The sequence below is a fragment of the Hipposideros armiger genome, unplaced genomic scaffold (genome assembly GCF_001890085.2).
Source record: "Hipposideros armiger isolate ML-2016 unplaced genomic scaffold, ASM189008v1 scaffold_388, whole genome shotgun sequence".
Taxonomy (NCBI): Eukaryota; Metazoa; Chordata; class Mammalia; order Chiroptera; family Hipposideridae; genus Hipposideros; species Hipposideros armiger.
This window is the reverse complement of record NW_017731738.1, coordinates 642,351-660,968: the sequence shown is the minus strand read 5'-3', so window position 1 is coordinate 660,968 and position 18,618 is coordinate 642,351. Positions and strand designations below refer to the sequence as shown.

At 47.9% G+C, this 18,618-nt stretch overlaps 3 protein-coding genes across 4 annotated transcripts in view; 2 read left to right on the top strand and 1 right to left on the bottom strand.

Annotated features, from left to right (window-relative positions):
* Nucleotides 1-420: 420 nt before the first annotated feature.
* MSMP (microseminoprotein, prostate associated) lies at nucleotides 421-11,439 on the top strand. Its single transcript, XM_019663291.1, has 3 exons — nucleotides 421-10,454; nucleotides 10,674-10,782; nucleotides 11,149-11,439. The coding sequence occupies exons 1-3, from the start codon at nucleotides 10,325-10,327 to the stop codon at nucleotides 11,327-11,329; spliced, it is 420 nt and encodes a 139-aa protein (XP_019518836.1). The 5' UTR covers nucleotides 421-10,324; the 3' UTR covers nucleotides 11,330-11,439.
* RGP1 (RGP1 partner of RAB6A GEF complex) lies at nucleotides 11,352-15,272 on the bottom strand. Its single transcript, XM_019663288.1, has 9 exons — nucleotides 15,075-15,272; nucleotides 14,584-14,718; nucleotides 14,060-14,196; nucleotides 13,684-13,767; nucleotides 13,434-13,583; nucleotides 13,006-13,152; nucleotides 12,671-12,798; nucleotides 12,276-12,465; nucleotides 11,352-11,774 (listed from the first exon to the last, which is right to left on the bottom strand). Exons 2-9 carry the CDS (start codon nucleotides 14,697-14,699, stop codon nucleotides 11,551-11,553), a joined length of 1,176 nt encoding a protein of 391 aa, XP_019518833.1. The 5' UTR covers nucleotides 14,700-14,718; nucleotides 15,075-15,272; the 3' UTR covers nucleotides 11,352-11,550.
* The window catches only part of GBA2 (glucosylceramidase beta 2), an 11,745-nt gene continuing 8,373 nt past the window's right edge, over nucleotides 15,247-18,618 (top strand). The window contains exon 1 of one of the 2 annotated variants that reach the window (XM_019663284.1): nucleotides 15,247-16,121. In XM_019663284.1, the coding sequence (XP_019518829.1) occupies nucleotides 15,787-16,121 (335 nt within the window). In that variant the 5' untranslated portion in view covers nucleotides 15,247-15,786. The remainder of the gene's footprint in view (nucleotides 16,122-18,618) is intronic. The other variant, XM_019663285.1, reaches the window with a different exon arrangement.

Sequence of the window (18,618 nt, the reverse complement as noted above, 5' to 3'; positions counted from 1 at the left end):
CCAAGGAGAAATAAATATTTTAAGTCCCCACTCCTGCCCTATCCTTTCTCAATCCCCCTTGTCAGAGTTAACGTCTCATAGCAGTTTGGTATGTTTCCTTCAGACAAGTTCCATACATCTTATTCTTGTTTTAAAAAAATACATGTATGTGTCATATATAAATAGGGTATTACCATATTTTGCCATGTATAATGCACTCCTGTATAATGTGCACCCACGTTTTTGGCCCAAACTTTGAGGGAAGAAAATCTTTCATTTTAATTTTTTTAATTCAAATTTTTATTTGTTTATATTTAGGTACTTGTTTTTTGTATTATAAAGGAATTTTAGCATTTATTTATTTATTTTATTATTATACTTTTAACTCATAAGCATAAATAAAATTAAAAATATATAAATACAGAATTAGTACTACCCATGTAGAATGTGCATCCTTATTTTTCCCTCACAAATTTGGGCAAAAAAGTACGCATTATGCATGGCAAAATACGGTATACATATTATTATGCAACTTATTTTTATGAGATGTGATCTATTTCTTTTGTATCTTCTCATCATCCCTGATTAAAACTGTACATACAAAAATCCTGCCAAAATTTGAGTCTAGGGGTAGTGTGGGACTCGGTTAATCTCATTATTATATAGCCCATTAATTACCCATAGTAGGATGGATTTAGGCTCAAGTTCAGCTGAACAATGAAGATCCTAAAGAATGCTAACAATGTGTCAGGCTGAAAAGTTCTCATAGGCAATATGGAGAAGGTTCCTGAGCAGGGATATCCAGTCATGAAGACAATGTTTCATGAAAAATAACACGGCAACAGTGTATATGATTTAGACCAGAAGAAGGAGAGGTTGGATAAAATGGAGACTAGTGCAGCGGCAAATAGAGAAGAGTAGATCTGAAGAAATAAAATTCTGGATTACAGTTATGGCCGGTGAAATGGAGAAAAGCTTTTACTGAAGTATAAGAAGCTAGACTAATAGAGTAGAAAAAACAAATGATTGGAATTAGAAGAGCTAGATTCAAATTCCAACTCTGAAATTTATTAGCTATGTGACCTTTGGCAAGACACTTCCCTGCTCCATACATCAGTTTCCTTGTTAATAGAATGAAAAAGTTAGAATATTAGGGGCTCTAAGATTTTTTTTCAGCAGAGCCTTTTTTTTTTCTGGGGGTTGGGGGTGGGGAGGAGAAGGCAAGATGATTCTGGCTGAAGCATGGAGAAAAGGCTCAGAGCCCCAGCTAGCCTTCATTTCACCTCTGTCAGCCACCTCTGAGGCATTCTTGAGGAATCTCCAAAGGACTAGGGAACATTTGAGAAATCTCTAAAGGCTCTACTATCAACTCTAATATTCAGTGACTTGGGGGGGGGTGTTAACTTGGCAGAGGTACCTAGGAAAATAGTAATGACTTTTAATAATTGCCACAGAATTATGTAATAGAAAGGGGGAATTGACTTACGATAAATTTGCCTGCTTCTCCTTATAGGCCAAACAGAATTTAATGTCCAAAATCTCATTCAAACCTTGTACAAATAATGGTAATCTAACATTTATATAAAACAATTTAGCCACAAATAATTCACTACCTAACAATTCAGCTCATTCCAATTTGGGGTCCTCTAACCATTCAAACATTCCTCCTTTTTAAGCCAAAATTTGCCTCCCATCGCCGTCATCTGAAATAAAGTTCCATATTCCACCTTCTGGAACTAAACCAAATAAATCTAAACCCTCTTCCACAGGACAGTCGTTCAACTGTTTGTAAAGAGCTATCAAGTCTGCGTTATCACCCTCTATTCTCTCTCTGGACTGTCATGAAATGTTCCATGGAGGTGGGCTGCTCCAGTTTCGGTTCAATTCAACATTTTCTAAGCATCTAAGTGCAAGTAGATTTTCATGTACTCAAGGTTTTAAAGACTTAGTCAAACCAGATGATCTTCCTTAAAACAAATGACTAGCTTCATAATGAAGTATAAATAGAACCCCAATTCACTGTATGGTAACTATTCTTTTCTTGCTAAACATTAGCTGCTCCCAGTGTTTCAGAAATAGATTGCTAATTCTTTTGATCTAAAGCAAATTGTGAAAACATCTAGCCAGGGATCCAAAGAGATCCAAAACTCAAGATCCAATGAAGCAAGTATAAATGACTCTAAAGCTCATAATCTCATTGCCTCTCAGGAGAATATAATTCTCAGCAGTACAAAAGTCAATGATCCCAAAGGTATTATGGAATATCAATGTAAGGAAGCTTCCTTCGCCATTCTTCATCCTACCCATTCCATAGTCTACTAACATCAGGATTTGTGGCTTGGGCCTAGGTATCTGCCAGTCTGGGTAGTTTGAAGATGGGGAGTAGAAAGTATGACTGAGTCCCTGAGGAGAAAGCAAGCCGGCATAGCCACAGTCTGTAATGCCTGTGGGAGCGCTGAGCCTTTACGGTTTCCTGTGCTCCAGTTGTCCTGGTAACCTGAGGCCTCCCTATTTGTGTTGGCATCTTGGGGCCAAGAGCGGAAGCAAAGCTGGAGCACCAGGAAGACTTGCAGGAAAAAAAATGTGGGTAATGCAGCAGTTGTGCCACAGGAGGGTCAAGCCTAGGGCATAAGAATTACCTGTTTGGGGAGAGGGCAGGGGTAGTGTCTTGTAAAAATTTGATTTCCAGATTCCATTTCCAGCGTTTCTGATTCATTAGGTCTAGGATGAGCTCAAGAACATGCAATTTTAAGAGGCTACCTCCTACCAAGTAAGACAAAGACCACACTTTTGAAAACCCAGGCTAAGCAAACAAATTAGCAGTTGGGGAGAAAAAGTATAACCATCAATCAATTTCAGAAAGCCAATGTTCTAGAACAGTAATTCTCAATTTGGGATGGAGAGAGTAGGGTATGGGGGTGGGGGGGTGGGAGGAGGGAGAATTTGCCCTCCAGGGGACATCTGGCAATATCTGGAGATATTTTGGGTTGTCACAACTGAGAGGGTACTACCAGTGAGTAAAGGCCAGGGATGCTGCTAAACATCCCACAGTGCACAGGACAGCCCCCTCTACTCAAACTCAACAAAGGATTATCCAGCTCAAAATGTTAGTGTCATGGTTGAGAGACCCCTCAACCCCACCACCCCCCATCCACAGAAATCAATGCTATACAGTTTTAGGTCACAATACAGAAACATAAGTGAGATCTCCTAGGGAAAAAAAAATGAAACTTCAAAAATGATTTAAAACAAAAATAGTGACTGTTATTAAAGATATGGATAAGGAGATGAGAACAACAGATAACAAAGGGAGGCACAACAATGGGAAATGAATGCCGTTCCCTCCATGGGTGCAGCCTATTCATATGTAGGAGACTGATAAAGAGATGATATACCTATTAAAAATAACATAGAGGAAAAAAAGGAAAAACAAAATTGAAAGAATAATGGATAAAGGAACTGTGAAGAAGTAGCTTTAGGGTTTGTTCAGCATAGATCTGGAATGAAAAGACATGAATAGATTCTTCGGTAAAAGAATGTTAAATAAAGACACTTCAGCAATGATAAGAAAAGGAAATGAGAAGACTCCTAAAAGGAGGTCAGGATTATATAAGAAAGGAAAATAAAGTTATTTATAACCTTCTAGCCCTAATCAGCCCCAAGAAAGATGGGTCCAGAAAAAGTTCTTTGGTTTTACTGAGCAGAGATAATGAAAGAGAAGAGAGGTGGGAGAAACTTGAGCACACCTAAGAACTCTTCTCAAAGGGGAAGAGGGCAGAAGTGGTGCTCATAGAGGATGGAGGAGTAAGGCTCAAAGAGGAAGAGGAGAGATGTTTTTGAGAAAGAAGGGGAAAGAGAAGGAAGAAATTTGGCAGCCACTGTAAGAAGAGGGGCTTTAGGTACCCTTAGGGAAAGAGAGAAAGGTTAAATGAGGAATTTTTTTAAGTTTTGCTTTAGAGATATGGGAGATGAGATAAAGTCTTCATTTTCATTTACCTCTTCTGCAAAACCTTCAATAAAAACTGACAGTACTCATCGGGACTTCGGGGTTTGGGTTTATGTTTTTTCACAGTTGCGACATGGAAGACGGGCCTCCAAACAGGCCGAGAGCCTAGTTACGCCTGCTTTTACTGTGTTTGAAGCGACTGTAACATTTCTGGGGCAGTCAAAAGACAACCGTGTGACAGGTACTAACTCCCAGAGTGTATGGCTAACACAAGAGATACCTCATCTGGCTATTTAAGTTTAAATTAATTAAAATTAAAGAAAATTAGAATTCTGCTCCTTAAGTCCCACCAGCCACAATTCCAGCGCTCAATTGCCACAAGTGGCTGGTGGCTAATGATTAGACAGGACAGGTAGAGAATATTTCCATCACTGCAGAAAGCTCTATGGGACAGTGCTGGAGTAAAAAGAGGTTAGACAAATAAGCCAACAAAAAAACAAACCCTTTTCAAATCTTTAAAGAGCTGCCACATTGAAAAAGAAGTAGACGTCTTCCATATTGTTTCAAAGAACAAAACTAAGGGGAAATATGAACTGTTATAGCAAGACAGATCTCAGCTCAACATCTCTCTAGAACTAAAGCTAGATAACAGTAGAATGGGCAGCGTCCACTGCAGGAAGAAGTAACCCATTCTATTCAGTAGAGACAGACAAGCAAAGACCTACTTGATCATCTTTCAGAGATCAGAATTAGATGCCTTCTGCATATCTAGTTTTGAGTCTATAATTTTGACAGCAATTTACAAACAAGATAAAAGTGAAAGTCTCATAAATGGAATTTTAAAAGTCATTACTGCCAATAGATTATGGAACAGGCAGGAAAAATAAAAGCAAATAAGCAGGGAATCTAGTCAAAATTAAGGGGGTTAATTACTGGTAAAAGAGCCCTTGTGAATGTAGTAATTTGCAAGCAGAAAAAAAAATAAAGAAAAATGTGGTGAGAATGGTTCCAGTAATACAGAGATGGTGTACGAAAACTTCCATTTGGGTTATTAATGGAAACTTGACTATAGTTGAAATCAGTACTGCAGCCAGAGAATCTTTTATATTCTCTGCAAGAGAGAATATTGGCCTGTTTGTGTATAGCAATTATATGTTTTTGAAACTCTGGTCCCTCCTCCTCTCCACTGCCATTCACCACAGCCTTATAAGTCGTCTCTCAGCTCCAGAAACTCAGCCTCCTTTAAGAAGTCTGTTCATCTTCACAGGAATGACTCTCCTTTCATCCTTCTCCAGTCTGACTACAAAATGCCAAAGGATGCTGTCTCTTAAACGTCTATCCTCACTATGAATTTAACCCACCCTTATCTTCCATCCCAAAATGCATTTGGCTTGATTATAATGTAATATGGTAAATATATATTCATACTCATATATTGATTTACAGTTCTATTATCAGCACGTTAGTTGGTGCATGTGTACATGAGAACATTCATGCACACACACGATAACATCTTTGCTGGTAAGCATTCAGGAATCCGACACTAGCCCAATACTAAGCTTAAATGGTCACTCGATGGACTTTACAATAATGGACATGTCATGCGTCTGGATACAGAAGGTAGGAAGAAGAGACTCAAGCAGATGTGAATTTCAAAACTTTTTTTCTTGTAGAAAGGTAATGGAAACATAAGTATCTTTTGTTGTATCTAGAAGAAGAATGTTTAATAACAAACAGAAGACTGAAGGCTTGACAAAAGCAAGCGTAACAGAGTTTACAAAGAGTACAGAATAAGAAAAGGGTGAGAGAAGAGGAAAGAAGACTGAAATGGAACATGAAGAATAAATAAAGCCTAACCTTTTAAAAACCTGAGGTCTTCCCAAAAAGAAAGGAGGAAAACGAGGAGATTTCAACACGAGAGTGTCAAAGATGGAAAAGAGCCAGAAAGGGCTGTGGGCTTAAAAAAAAAAAAATCAATGAAGAAGCAGTGGTGTATGTTGGCAAACAGAAGTGTAGAGTTGAGGGGAGGGAGAATTTATAGCAGAGGAAGTTGGTGTGAAGTTTTCCTCTAAAGATGCCCAGCAGAGCAAAGAAGGAATGAAGGCAAAGGCCACTGGTAATGAGTAGGGCTGGGCTGAAACAGCACAGGAGAAAGCAACAGGGCCCAAGGTAGGAATTTTTTACTTTTAATTAACTGACCCAGATTTTCTTGTTTGGGGCCAAAGGCGACAGCAGGGTTTAAAGATCTTTAAAATAAATTTAAAAGACCTTAATCCTTGTAATTGCCTTTGGCCCGAAATAACATAAATTATAAAGATCATGATAGAGTCTCTGAGACAAGTAACAAATACCATTAGAAATACCAGCCTGAATAAAACAGCTTTAGCTTTCTCTTTCTATCAGCCACATAAAGACAGAAATTTTATAGCTACGTACATGTCCACAGAAGATAGTAAGTAACCTAACATCTATGGTAAAACTGAGTTACCTGCCTCTGTATCCTTTAGCCTAGTGCCCCCAGCCCAAGAAATGTTTTCCTTGGTTCAGGATACATAGTGCAGGTTAAAGGGCTGCACAGAAAAAAATTAAGGTTAAAAATAAAGACCACACGATGAAGTTGAGGGAAACCAGAAGTGCTATGTTACTGACATAGAAGGACAGAGGCATTAACAACATAGAATTCAGTCAAATCAGTGAGGGGAAAATATAGCACAAAGGCAAAACAAAGAACTATTCTTGATAGTCTCACTTTGGGTTTTAAATCAAATATTGAATCAGATTTTTCAACTTTTCTCTTTTTAAAAATTCAACACAATTGAATTGTTGGATAAATGAAGTCATGCAGTTTTAAACGACTATAAAAATTAGCGGATCAAATGTCTCGCTTTTTGGCAGACTGGATGGCAGACAGTAATGTTAGACCCAGATAACTTTGCCTTGAAGCCGCTCACTACGCTTCCTGCTCAGAGATCATAGATTCTACCTGTGAGGCCAAACCCGTATTCTTCACACAGGCATTCAAAGCCTTTAATGACCTAACCACAACTGGACTCAAATAATCCTAACTCCCTAAAGCGCACAGCCTCTGGACAGACCTTATCTCTGGGGGCTGGCCATCCCCACTGTCCTACCTGAGGTGGCAGTCTCCACCTACCGGCTCTGGCTGGCCAAGGCCTACTTTGGCGCGGTGCCCTCCTGCAGCCCGCCAGTCCCCATCACTTTGGCCCCGCGGCCCCGCACTCCTCCCTCTGAGTCCTTTCTGGGCCTCGCTGACTCTCCGTTTTGCCCAGGCCCCTTTCCCTCGCCACATGAATTCTCCTCCCCAAACAGAATACTTGGGGCCTTCTCCCTGCTCCATAATGTTCTCCAGGGGTTCGCTCCCACCTGCCCCCATTCAGTCACAAGTTCTGCATTCGGTGTCTACTAGGTGTTCTCCACCTGGGGTGAAAACCAGGTCCTGGACCCAGCAGGGACCCCTCAACTTTCTCAGGTGTTTCCACGACCCTCCCGGGGCTCCGGTCCCCCAAATCTCCCGACTGCAGCCAATCTATCCTATCCGGCCAAGGCGGCGGGGGTCAGCGGTGACTCACCGGAGGGCCGGCGGCTGGGGGGCCGGAATGCGCTCACTTCCTCACCGCGCGCACCTGCCCGGCACTGCTGGAGCGCAGCCCGGCCGGGCCTCCGGCGGATGTTTTCTGTCCCCGCGCAGGCGGCGCGCGCCAACCGCCCCCTCAGCCCGCGCGCCAACCGCTACGTCCCCCACAAATGGCATCTCCGACCGGGTTGAGCCCTAACCACTGACACCCCCTACACACATGCATGCATACACACACACACACACACCGCCCCCCACATCCCCCAACCAGAAGTGTGGCCTCCAGCCCCAAGAAGCTACACAGGCACACACAGGAGTGCATGCACGCCAACAGGTATGCAAGTGGGTTCAAACAATACCTTCTCGCTGCTCCCCAACTTCTGGGAAAGGGAACCCAACCTTTCTTTCCAGAAGCCCCCTACTCCTGCCTGTGTCCACCGACCCCATCTTCATTACAGACAGCCCTCACTTCTTCCCCATTGCCTCACACCAATCCCCACTGGGCCCCGTCTGCCTTCCAGCATCACCACCGCCACCTTCATGCTCTCCAGCTCCCCACTGTGTCTGCCCCCTATTGGGTTGGTTCCAGGTTGCAGGAGCAGAAGGTAGTCTATGGTCCCGATTTCCAGGGTGTCTGCTAGTGTCCCTTCCTGAGCAAGGTGGCGGAATAGCTACTGACCACTGTCAAGACTTCTGGGCCTTTGTGCTAGACAGGCCTCCTAATCCACCTGTTCCAGCCAAGAAAGCAGTCCAAGGCCATGCCTCCCACACACCAGCCTACATCAGGGCACCGTACTTCAACGGTGAGTTTTCTCTCTCTTGGCACTCCTCTGAAATGGAAAGGGTATCAGACCTGACTAAGGTGAAGGTGTGGAACAGTCTGCATCTCCATCCACTTAAGCTGTGTTCTTGGAAGAGGACAGATAGGGAGGTCGAGGTGGACTGATGAGTTGTTTCTGAATGGTGAAGAGGTGAGAGGCAGAGGAGCCCTCCACAAAAGTCAGCCAGAAGTTGTATCTGATCCACTGGGTGACAGGGAGTGGGAGTCCTGGAGTAAATGGGACTGGAGACTTAGAAGGAAAAATAGAATAAATCCCAAAGTGGGTAGGAGGGGAATACTTGGAACAGGGGTCTCTGGAGTGGGAAAAAATGAAAGAAATCCAGTTTGGCCAGGGGCCATTAGTATCAGAGGTGGTCAGCATTAAGAGTAGTCAGAAAGGAGAATTTGAGAGTTTGCATCAGTGGGGATGGGACAAAATGGATGAGAATCCATGAGAAAAAGGAGTCCTAAAGTAAGCTAGAGGAAGATAAGAAAATGATACCTCTTCCCAGGGTAGAAGCGAAGGTAGCGTACTATAGTTTTTATCAGCAACAGTTTCTCAAACCAGACACTTAGACTTTCAAGGAAACCAGAAGCAAAATCCTGGAGGTAGTTTTTGAAGTAGGTGGTAGGGATGACATGGAGAATGAGTGTGAAAAAGGGCATAAGTCTATGCTAAGAAATAGCAACCCCCAACCGAGGCCCTCAGCTGTGCACAGGGCTGCTCGATGTCATTAAAAGAATGTCTACCTATTGTGTCTCTGAGCTCTAGTACCAACCACAATAGTAGCTGATATTTTCTGAGGGCTATGTGCCGGGGACAGAGCTAAGAGCATTATAAGCATTATCTCATTTAATCCTTAACAACACTGTGAGTTAGTATTACTATCCCAATTTACAGATAAGGAAACAGGCATAGAGCGATGAAGTAACTTGCCCAGTCATATAGATCTTAAGTGGAGTCAGGACTTGAATCCAAGTAGTCTGACTCTACAACCTATGCTCTTAATCACCCATCTTGGGGTTCTCCAGAACTGGCAGGAAACCCAAAGAGGATGTCATAGGATAAATTCCAAAATCCCCATTCCAAAACATACAGGGGTACCTCTGGGAAACTGGAGTTAACTCATACCACTAGGGCATTAGAGATCTTCCTGCTCGAAAGAACCATCCCCAGATACAGGGAGGTCCTGTATCTGCTCTATGCTTAGGGGCAATGAACAATGGACAGTCCATCTCTGCGATGCCTGTGGAAAAGAGACACCCCCTCCACCCACCCACCTCTGAGGGGCATCCACATTTGTAGGATACTTCAGGGAGACCCTGTCTTAGGGTCTGAGAGAAACATTCTCCACTCCAGGTGCCTGTTCACTCTCCTGTAGCCTCTGGCTGTCGCACCCTACTGCAGCTCCTCGGTTTGGCTGGGGCACAGGATTAGCCATCCCCAGGAAATGCCTCCCTCCGGTCCAGGCAGGGATCCCAGCATATCCACCCCTGGAGAGTGTGTGCGTGTATGTGTGGTGTTGTGGGGTGGGGAGATGGGGGGAGATGGTGGAATGCTTCCTTCTCTCCAGGTCAGGAAGAGATCTGGGGACCACCTGGGGACCCTCACCCCTCCCACCTCCTTGCTGGGGAAGTGCCCAGTCCAGTGCCCCTTCCATGGCCACCTCCCTCCCCCTAGCTATGCGGGGGCATGAATCAGCTCTCACAGCTTGTTAAAGCTAGACCTCTTGTTTTCATGCCCTCACCTCAGGAAACAGAGTTACAGCTTTTCCAGCTCTACTCAGCAGGGGGCCAGGGTCCTCACTTTATAAACATCTCCAAGGCTGTGAGAGCAGAGGGCACGGAGATGGTGTGAGACAGGAGCCCAAGGGAAAAGACAGAAGCTAAGATTCAAGGAGAGAAACAAAGAAAAGCCAAGAAGACAAGACCACAGTAGCCTGAACAGAAGCCAAGAAGGGTCCGAAAGGGCTGTGCTGCTGGAATGGCCCTAAGGATGCTCTGGACTGGACAGGCTAAGGGGATCCTGGGAGGCTGGGGGATCGTCTGCTTGGTGACATCTCTGCTTCTCCAGCACCCAGGCGTCCACAGCAAGTGCTACTTCCAAGCTCAAGGTAAAGCTGGGTGAGGCGTTAGGAAATGACAGGAGCAGAGGGCATTGGGAGGAGGGGGGCTTAGAGATGACCCTCTGTCAGAATACCCTGACTCCCTCCAGCTCGGAAACAGGAGACACTAAATATAGTGGTAGTGTGCACTTTCTCTCTCCTACTCCAGAGTGACTCCGTCTGCCACCACCACTACCCCCCACACTAACATTTCCTGTTCTTCCCTAGCCCCCTGCCACTATGATGGGAAATATTTTACCCTGGGTGAGTCTTGGCTCCGCAAGGACTGTTTCCATTGCACCTGTCTGCATCCTGTCGGTGTGGGCTGCTGTGACACGTGAGTGACCAAAGATGGCCAGAGAGAATGGCTCTGACATGAGTGGCTGAGAGATGGTCAGGGCAAGACTAGATCGCTGTCATGTGAGAATGAATAGAATAGCAATGAGGCTGGCTGAGCCTGAAGGTACCAACAAGAGTGTGAGAGAGAAGGCTTCGGACTACAAAGTGAGGGAGGAAGGGGTAGATCCAGAGGGAAAATACTCCTGCTGTGCAATGAAAAATCCGCATCTGGTGAGAACTTAGTTGGCAGACCAGGAGAAACTAAGGGAAGATATTGGAAGAATGCTGGGAGAGAGGGAATGGGAGGAAGGATTACTGTGGCCCTTCATTGTGCTGACCCATTCCCCATTCTTTGGTTCCCCAGGTCCCAGCATCCCATCGACTTCCCCGCTGAGTGTGAGGTACGACAGGAGGCAGGAACCTGCCAATTCTCCCTGGTGCAAAAATCTGACCCTCGGCTGCCCTGCAAAGGGGGAGGACCTGACCCAGAGTGGGGCTCAGCTAACACCCCTGTTCCTGGGGCTTCTGCTCCCCACTCCAGCTAAACTCAACTGATCACCCTTCTGCTGACTGCCCACTGCTGCTGCCACTTCCAGGGAAACCACTAGCAGCTGCCAATTTATTCTGAATAAATAAATTAATGCTACAGCTGAAAGCCTCTCATTGTCCGTGCCATTGGACCCCAGACGGGAAAAATGGGCCCTACTGTAGTCCAGGTGCTGAGTTCTCAGTATCCTGAAGAAAAGAGTGCTGCGGTGGGCCAGTTTCAGATGGTTATGGTGCTGGTGCTAGGGCCTGGGGCCGCATATGAGGCCAGGGTTGGGCTTGTAGGCAGCACCTTGATGGGGAGGTCCCAGCTGAAGGTGTCTACGGGCACTTGCTCAGGCCCTGTCCAGGTGACAGGCTCAGGCTGTTCCATGGGCGGAAGGAGCACCAAACCTGGTTCTCGGGATGTTACAAATTCAAAATGCAATCTCCACTTCAGGGACACTGTGGAAAAAAGATAGAGGCAGAGCCATTAGAAGTCAGGAGTAAAAGCCAACGACAGGGTGTGGTTAGCAAATGAGCAAAAACCTATACTCAGGAAGAGGGGGGAAAGTCATGGGGCAGGAAGTGAAGATCAAGTGTTTCTCTGAAGAAATCTAGTGTGTTAACTAGAAATGCGACAGTAAGGACAGCAGTGTCAAGAACTAATAACCGAAGTGTGAGACAGTCAAGACTTGGTAGCGTGAAGTAAAGGTGGTGGGAACCAGAGATCAGTGCATCACAAGGTCCCAGGAGGTAGGGCTAGGGAAGGAGATCTGCAAAGCTGTTAAGAGTTTAGGGGTGAGTGCATCTAGGAAACAGTTTGAAGATATGAGAAAGTGTTAAGGGTCAAAGGCTGGATGTGGGTATGTCTGGGAATGTGGTAGGAATCAGGATCCATTACACTCCACCTAAGCACAGTATTTTACTCTCTCTCCCCACCTCCAGCAATGCTCAGGGTCTCACCAATGGCTGTGCAGAAGCCTGGGGTGGAGCTGAGAGGGATGGGAAGGGAGAAGCTGGTTCTGGTTGTATGTAGGCAGGACTCCTGGTGCCGGGCATGAGTCACATGGGACACAGAAGGGGCACCCCCTGCCCCTCGGCGCCGCTGGTACTCAGGCTGTACACGCTCCTCGGTCTGTAAGCTTACTGAAAACTGGGAGCAAGAAAAGTGCATGCTAGCAGGCATTGGGGAGTGCTGACTCTAGATGACAGCAGCCCAACCTAAACCTGTTTCACCAAAGAGACCGTGACGGACCCTGCTATCCACTTCTACATACCACCCGTCTTTATGCAAACCCTTCTCCTTCCCCCCTAGCCCTTCAGGCCCAGCACCCCTAAAAGCCCCTCTCCCTTCTCACCTGCAAACAAGCCACAGTTCCTTCCCCTAAGTTTAAGGTCCCCACCACGTCCTCGCCAAGTCTGTATACAGATTTGAAGATGCCAAATGTCCCAACTTTTCCTCGACCATCACTGATATTGTACAGATCTGGAGAAAATGGGACACTGTAAGCCTGGAGTCCACACTGGGGAATGTCTAGAGCTAGGAGCCAGAAGCCAAAAGGTGGGGCTGCTTTTCTTTATAATCTGGGGTCTCTGTGGATCCTCAGAAGTATGTAGCAGTTAGGAGAACCTGCCTCTGGGACAGAAATACTATGAGGGGAATACGGGTGAGGCTTTTGGAAAGGATGCTCACGAAGGCTTCGGCAGGATGTGGCAGCCATGAGGCGCTCCCCAGCCAGCTCAGCTAGCCATGAATCCTTCTTCCCACTTTCATCCTCCTCCAAGAATGGACTGGATGGGGCTACAGCCTCATCCTGGGGAAACCGAACATCCTGAAGGCCTGGAAAGAGAATGAGTGGAGAAGTAGTGCTGGGCAGGAACAGAGATAAGAGTTGAGGTTAGGCGTTTAGACTCCAACCTGAGAGGGCTGAATTCAGGCGAAAGGAGCCACAGCTGAGGTACACATCTCAACCTATTCTCCCCAATCCTCCCTCCCCCACGGTCTTGCACCTTCACCAAGTCAGAGAGCTTCCCTCCAGCCCCTCTCACAAGCTCTCTGAAGACCATTTCTGCTTTGGTGAGGCGCTTCCCCAGCCCTTCCCTCCAGGATTCCTTACTTACCAGTCAACACAAGAACCCTCAGAGGGACCCTGAGTAAAGTGATGGGTGAGTTGACGCGCTGGCAGCCAATGGTCAGTTTGTAGACATACTTGACTGACTGACCCCGAAAGGAGGGTGGTCCCTCTATGGGCAGCACTTCGTTGTAGGAGTCTGGTTGGGAAGTAGCAGTCAGGGCAGCCAGAGGCAGCCAGAGAGGTCCTCCCTCCAGGAGCCTTAGCAGGCCATCCAAGGGTGGGAGAAAGTCACTCACATGATTTAGATTCTCCAGGGTCTAGCCTCAGGTCACAGAATAGGATTTTTGGTGGAGTGGAAAGGATACACTGACCCCTCTCACCTAAAAAAAAAAATAAGGACTGCGGTTTAATGACCTCATTGTCCAGTGCTGGACGAAGCTAGCACAGCAAGTGGGGGCAGGAAGCACTGCTAACAAAGGGCAACCCACAGTAAGCTACTCCTCTTTTCTTGTTGTGAGGTTGCAACAGTCTTACCACCCCAAAGCAACAATTACATTCCCCCACATCCCCAAGTCACAGAGATGATAATGACCCACCCGAATGATTTAACAAGGTCACCCTTCAGTGACAATTACTCCATTTCCCGCCACAGGCAAATGCTCCATCTCTAACCTCGGTGTGGTAGAAAAACAGTCTGGCTCTCGGGCTGAACGTCTGGCTGACTGGAGTCAGGGGGAGGCAGTGCTACGCGACTCTCACTGGCATGGAATTGGCAGTGGATTTGGGCACTGGCCCAGGCCAGAGCCTCACTATGGGAGGAGGGAAAGGAGGCATCAGAGGGGAGTTCCTGACCTCATCGATGCTCTTCCAAACTCCCTACCACACTGTCTAAAAGACCAACATGGTTGAGGTGGCTGTCCTAAGAATCAGGGGATCTAGAACCCCAAAGAGGAACCTTCTCTTTAAACAAAGAGAAGCACACTGTGGGTAAAAGGGGAATGGGAGGGGGTAGGGAGAAAAGCAGAAAAAAGGGTTATGTCAACTACATCTTCTGTTAAATAGTCCTTTCCTACAATAGGAGCACAATGAACAGGGAGGTGGATGGTAACTACAAAACAACCTGAGCTCTGGCTTAGCACTACAGATACCAAGCTTCCTCCCAGAAGGACCACCTTCTTCAGTACCAGCATCCTCACCTGGATGCAGAAGTGGCTGTAGGGGGCAGAGGGTTGGTGACTGTCACCACACACTCCAGCGCCTCCCCTGCCAGAAACACAGGACCTCGGCTCAGCTCTGCTACCACTTCAATCATGGCAGCTCCGGAATCGGATCTAGGAGACAAGGGGGGCTTAGAGGTCAGTACAATGGAGAGGACGGTGTCTGAGTGAAGTCCAGGGTTGAGGACCGAGGAGACAGGCAAGGCAGCATCACGGTGTCAGAAGGAAGCGCCGGATTTGGGGGCAGGGAGGTGGATGAGAGGTACCGGGGGTAGCTGACTCAGTACTACCTCGGGGGCGGGCGTCGCTCTGGGTCCCAGACGCCTGCCCCTCTCAGCATCGGGTTAGTCCCCCTACTCCCCACCCCACCCCCGGAACCCCAGCCCGGCCTCCGCCCCGCCTCCCTCAAGGTGCCACGTCCCAGCCTAAGTCCACAGGCACCCGTCGCCTCGTGCCCCCAGCCCAGGCACCTGGCACGGTCGACACTGGGGGTCTCGGCACACCGAGGCCCGCCCCTTCTGGACCAGGCCAAGTGCGTGGCGGCGTCCGCAGCAGAGGCGGTGCAGCAGAGGCGGGACTTCCCTTCAGCCCCCTCCCACGACCGGGCCCCTTCCGGCCGGAAGCGCCGGGCTGGCCGGACCGGAAGGGGCTTGAGTGCCGCCGCCTTGGGTCACCTTCCCACGGCCTGGCCCCTGGGCGCGGGCGCTTTCCCAGACACCGGCCGGCGGGTCCCGGCGCCCAACCCTGGGGGGCCTGGTGCTGCGGCCAGGGGACGCGGCTGAGGCTGCCGCGACCTCCCAGGCCGGTCCCGGGGGCGGTGCCTTGAGGGCTGGCTCTCCGGGCCCCTCCCCTCTCCGCGGGCCCAGTAGTCGCCCTTTGGCCAGGCAAGCTAATCATCGCGGCCCAATGACGACGAGGCCCGACTCTTCCCGCCCAGGACCCAGAGAGACAACCGAGGGGGAGCCCGAGGCGGCTTCATTGCTGTCGCCTCCACCGCCGCTGCAGCAACAGCTCCCGGGTTGCACAGAGACACCTGCTCACCTCTGCTGTCCCCAACTCCCGGCCCTCCGGGACGGCACCTAACAACAACCGGCGCCCGCTTCTGGACTTGGCTGGCGAGTACTTTGTATCAGAAGAAGGCTTGGGACCCGGGACCATCGAGGTCGTGGGGATCCAGGGAACATGGGAACCGGAGTCCCATCCTCGGAGCAAACCAGCTGTGCCAAAGGGGATCCACAGGTTTATTGCGCTGAAGGTGCTGGAGGCACTGAGGCTGTGCAGGTTACTGATTGCGAGAGCCCTGAGGATGATCGACCCCAAAATGAGCCGAGCTACCACAATCCAGAGGACTCTGGGCAGCTGATGGCTTCCTACGAGGGTCAAGTTAAGGGCTACCAGGTCCCTCCCTTTGGCTGGCGCATCTGCCTGGCTCACGAGTTTGCAGAGAAGAGGAAACCCTTTAATGCCAATGACATCTCTCTAAGCAACCTGGTAAAGCATCTGGGCATGGGCTTGAGGTGAGTAGATCCCAATGCCTAGAATACCTTAGGGTTCGCTTTGTTCCAGCATGAGACTTCCAGCAGAGATGGGAAAGGTGAGAAAGCAGGTAGGTGCCTTGTCCCAGTCAAGTAGTCCCTATCCCCGACATACTCTAAGGCCTAGTTTTACAGGGTGAGACCCGATCACATCGTTTTGCAACCCCCTTCCTCCCGGTAATGTATCTTTTTAGCAGGAAAGAGCAGCCACATCTGGGCCTACAGTCAGCTTTTCCCATTTGGGCTCCCGGGCACACACTCCCTCTTTCACAAAGACTGCACTTTAGAATTAGCTATACTTTGTGGCAAGGTGGGAAAGGATAGTCTGGCTGCTATCGTACTGACACAATGTTGTTTTATTTGGAAGGGGGAGGTTCTCAGCCCCAGATGCCCCTGTGCCACTGGGGTAGTCTCGGTACCTCATTTAGGCACACCACATTACAGTCCCCAACGCCCAGCAGTTTCCTCAAGCTTTATTTAGCTCCAGGGAGTGGGAGAGACCCTGCCTGCTCTCAACCCCAAGGAGAGGATGATGAGAAGTGCTGTTCACTCTATTCTGGGATAGATAGCCCCTGATATAAAAAAGCAAAGACCTCTGACCAGAGAGGCGCTGTCGTAGGTGTTCCCAGGGCTCTTAGTAATAGTGTTCCAGAGCCTGCCACACTCTCTCTCCCCACACTCCCTACCCAAGGGTTGCAAACACCCGAAGAGCTTGCCTTAGGTTGTAGAACTCCTCTAGATCCCTTCAGATCCCCACTGAGTTCAAAAATTAGTGATGAGAAGCCCAGACCTACGAATGTACAAATATTCACAGGAACAGGTGGATGTGAGGACAAAAAGCATCACCCTGAGGTCATCCTGAGTCAGTCCACACTGTAAACACAGAGCCAGGGAGGGAGGCATGAAAGGCTGGGAAACCCAGCACTGACATCCTCTAAAGTAGGGGATCCTTCCCTTTTCCAGTCAGTGCTGTGGAGCTGGGGTGGGGAGTCTGTTTACCTAACCCCAGTTCTAGGCAGTGGGAAGGGGCCTGGTGCTGCCTGGGTACCCAGCTCCTCTGCTAGTCCCTGTGGTTGGCTTGTACCAGAGAACAGTCATCCCTCCAGGCTGCTTCCGAAACTGACCTAGCCCAACTTTGACCCCAAAAGCCTTTGGGTCAAAATAGGATCTAAGGCTTGGGTGCTGAGAGAAGCACATTGGGGTGCATATGGTGGGGACAATGAGGTCAAAAATAGGTGGTCATCCTAGCCTCTCAGTCTCTATGAACTGAATCATAGGGGCCTGAAGTTGTGCTCAGCCCCCTGGACCTTGGCTTCCCATACCTGGATAGGGTGAGGGCCACTAACACCAGGCTTTTGGAATGGGATGAGGTCCTGCATTAAGGGGAAAGGGGTGAGACAAGGAAGAATTCTGAATCATCTTAAGTTGGGGCTGAATTATGGAGAAAGCCAAATAGGGTAGGAATGGCCAGCTGCTAAATTAAGGGAGTGACAGAAAGGCAGACCCTAAGAGAGAGCTGGACTGAGGGTGCACTGATCAGGAGCTCCAGGAAGATAGACTTCTCTTGGCCTCTGTGTGGTAAGAACTCAACTGTGATTGCTCTCCCTTCCAGACAGAGTCCATTCAGTCAATAAATATTTATTGAGTGCTTATTCTATTTCTATGCTAGATACTCTTTTGTTCTGCTTATCCCCATATCTTGCATTTCTCCTTCACTTCTCCAATTCCTACTGCACTCTCCCTTCCTTCACCAATGCTTTGTGGCCTCTAATTTCCAAGACCAGTTTCCTCTAAGCTGACAGGGAGGATCTTCTGCCTTCCCATCATCTCATCCTTTGTCTTCCCTTCCTCTCTCCCACCCCCAGGATGTACCCTCCCTATTCTCTAAGCACATTTCCTCTCCCCTTGCTCCTGTCCCTGGCCATCTCTCATATGCCCCACTGTTTGTACATTCATTTGTAAATTCAGCGAATATTAATTGAGTGCACACCATGTACCCTGCACTTGAAGCTATAAATAATAATCAACTAATCTTTGTCACTATCCACTTTCCCCAAGGATCTTAAAAGTATGTCAGACTCATGTGAGGAACACTGAAATAACAAGACAGCATTTGATTGGGAATTGAGATGGTGTATGTACAATGATCGTACCTGACACGGGTATTCCACTTTATGGCTTTCCTATCTATTATATCATTTGTTCTTTCGACCATTCCATGAGGTAGGTAGGTAGGGCAGGAGGTATTCCCGTTGTAGATGAGGAAACCGAGGCTCCGAGGGGTTACTTACTCAATTACATGGTTACAAAGGTCGTGCTTCAGTAGTGGGTATAAAATGGCTGGGTAGGGAGGAGAGTGGAACTGGGAGAGAGTCTGGGGTTGCTTAGTGAGGATCCACCCTGAACGGGAATTTGTAGAAAGTTAGGATCAGAAGATGGTCTGCGACCGATGTGAGAACCTTAAATGAATCCCAAACAG

Coding starts and splice junctions, on each gene's coding strand:
- RGP1 (XM_019663288.1), bottom strand. CDS start 14,699: ATGATTGAAGTGGTAGCAGAGCTGAGCCGAGGTCCTGTGTTTCTGGCA. Junction 13,768..14,059: donor TGTTTTTCTACCACACCGAG/GTTAGAGATGGA, acceptor TTTTTTTTTTAG/GTGAGAGGGGTCAGTGTATC. Junction 13,153..13,433: donor GAGGGTTCTTGTGTTGACTG/GTAAGTAAGGAA, acceptor TTCTCTTTCCAG/GCCTTCAGGATGTTCGGTTT.
- MSMP (XM_019663291.1), top strand. CDS start 10,325: ATGGCCCTAAGGATGCTCTGGACTGGACAGGCTAAGGGGATCCTGGGA. Junction 10,455..10,673: donor GTGCTACTTCCAAGCTCAAG/GTAAAGCTGGGT, acceptor GTTCTTCCCTAG/CCCCCTGCCACTATGATGGG. Junction 10,783..11,148: donor GGTGTGGGCTGCTGTGACAC/GTGAGTGACCAA, acceptor TTGGTTCCCCAG/GTCCCAGCATCCCATCGACT.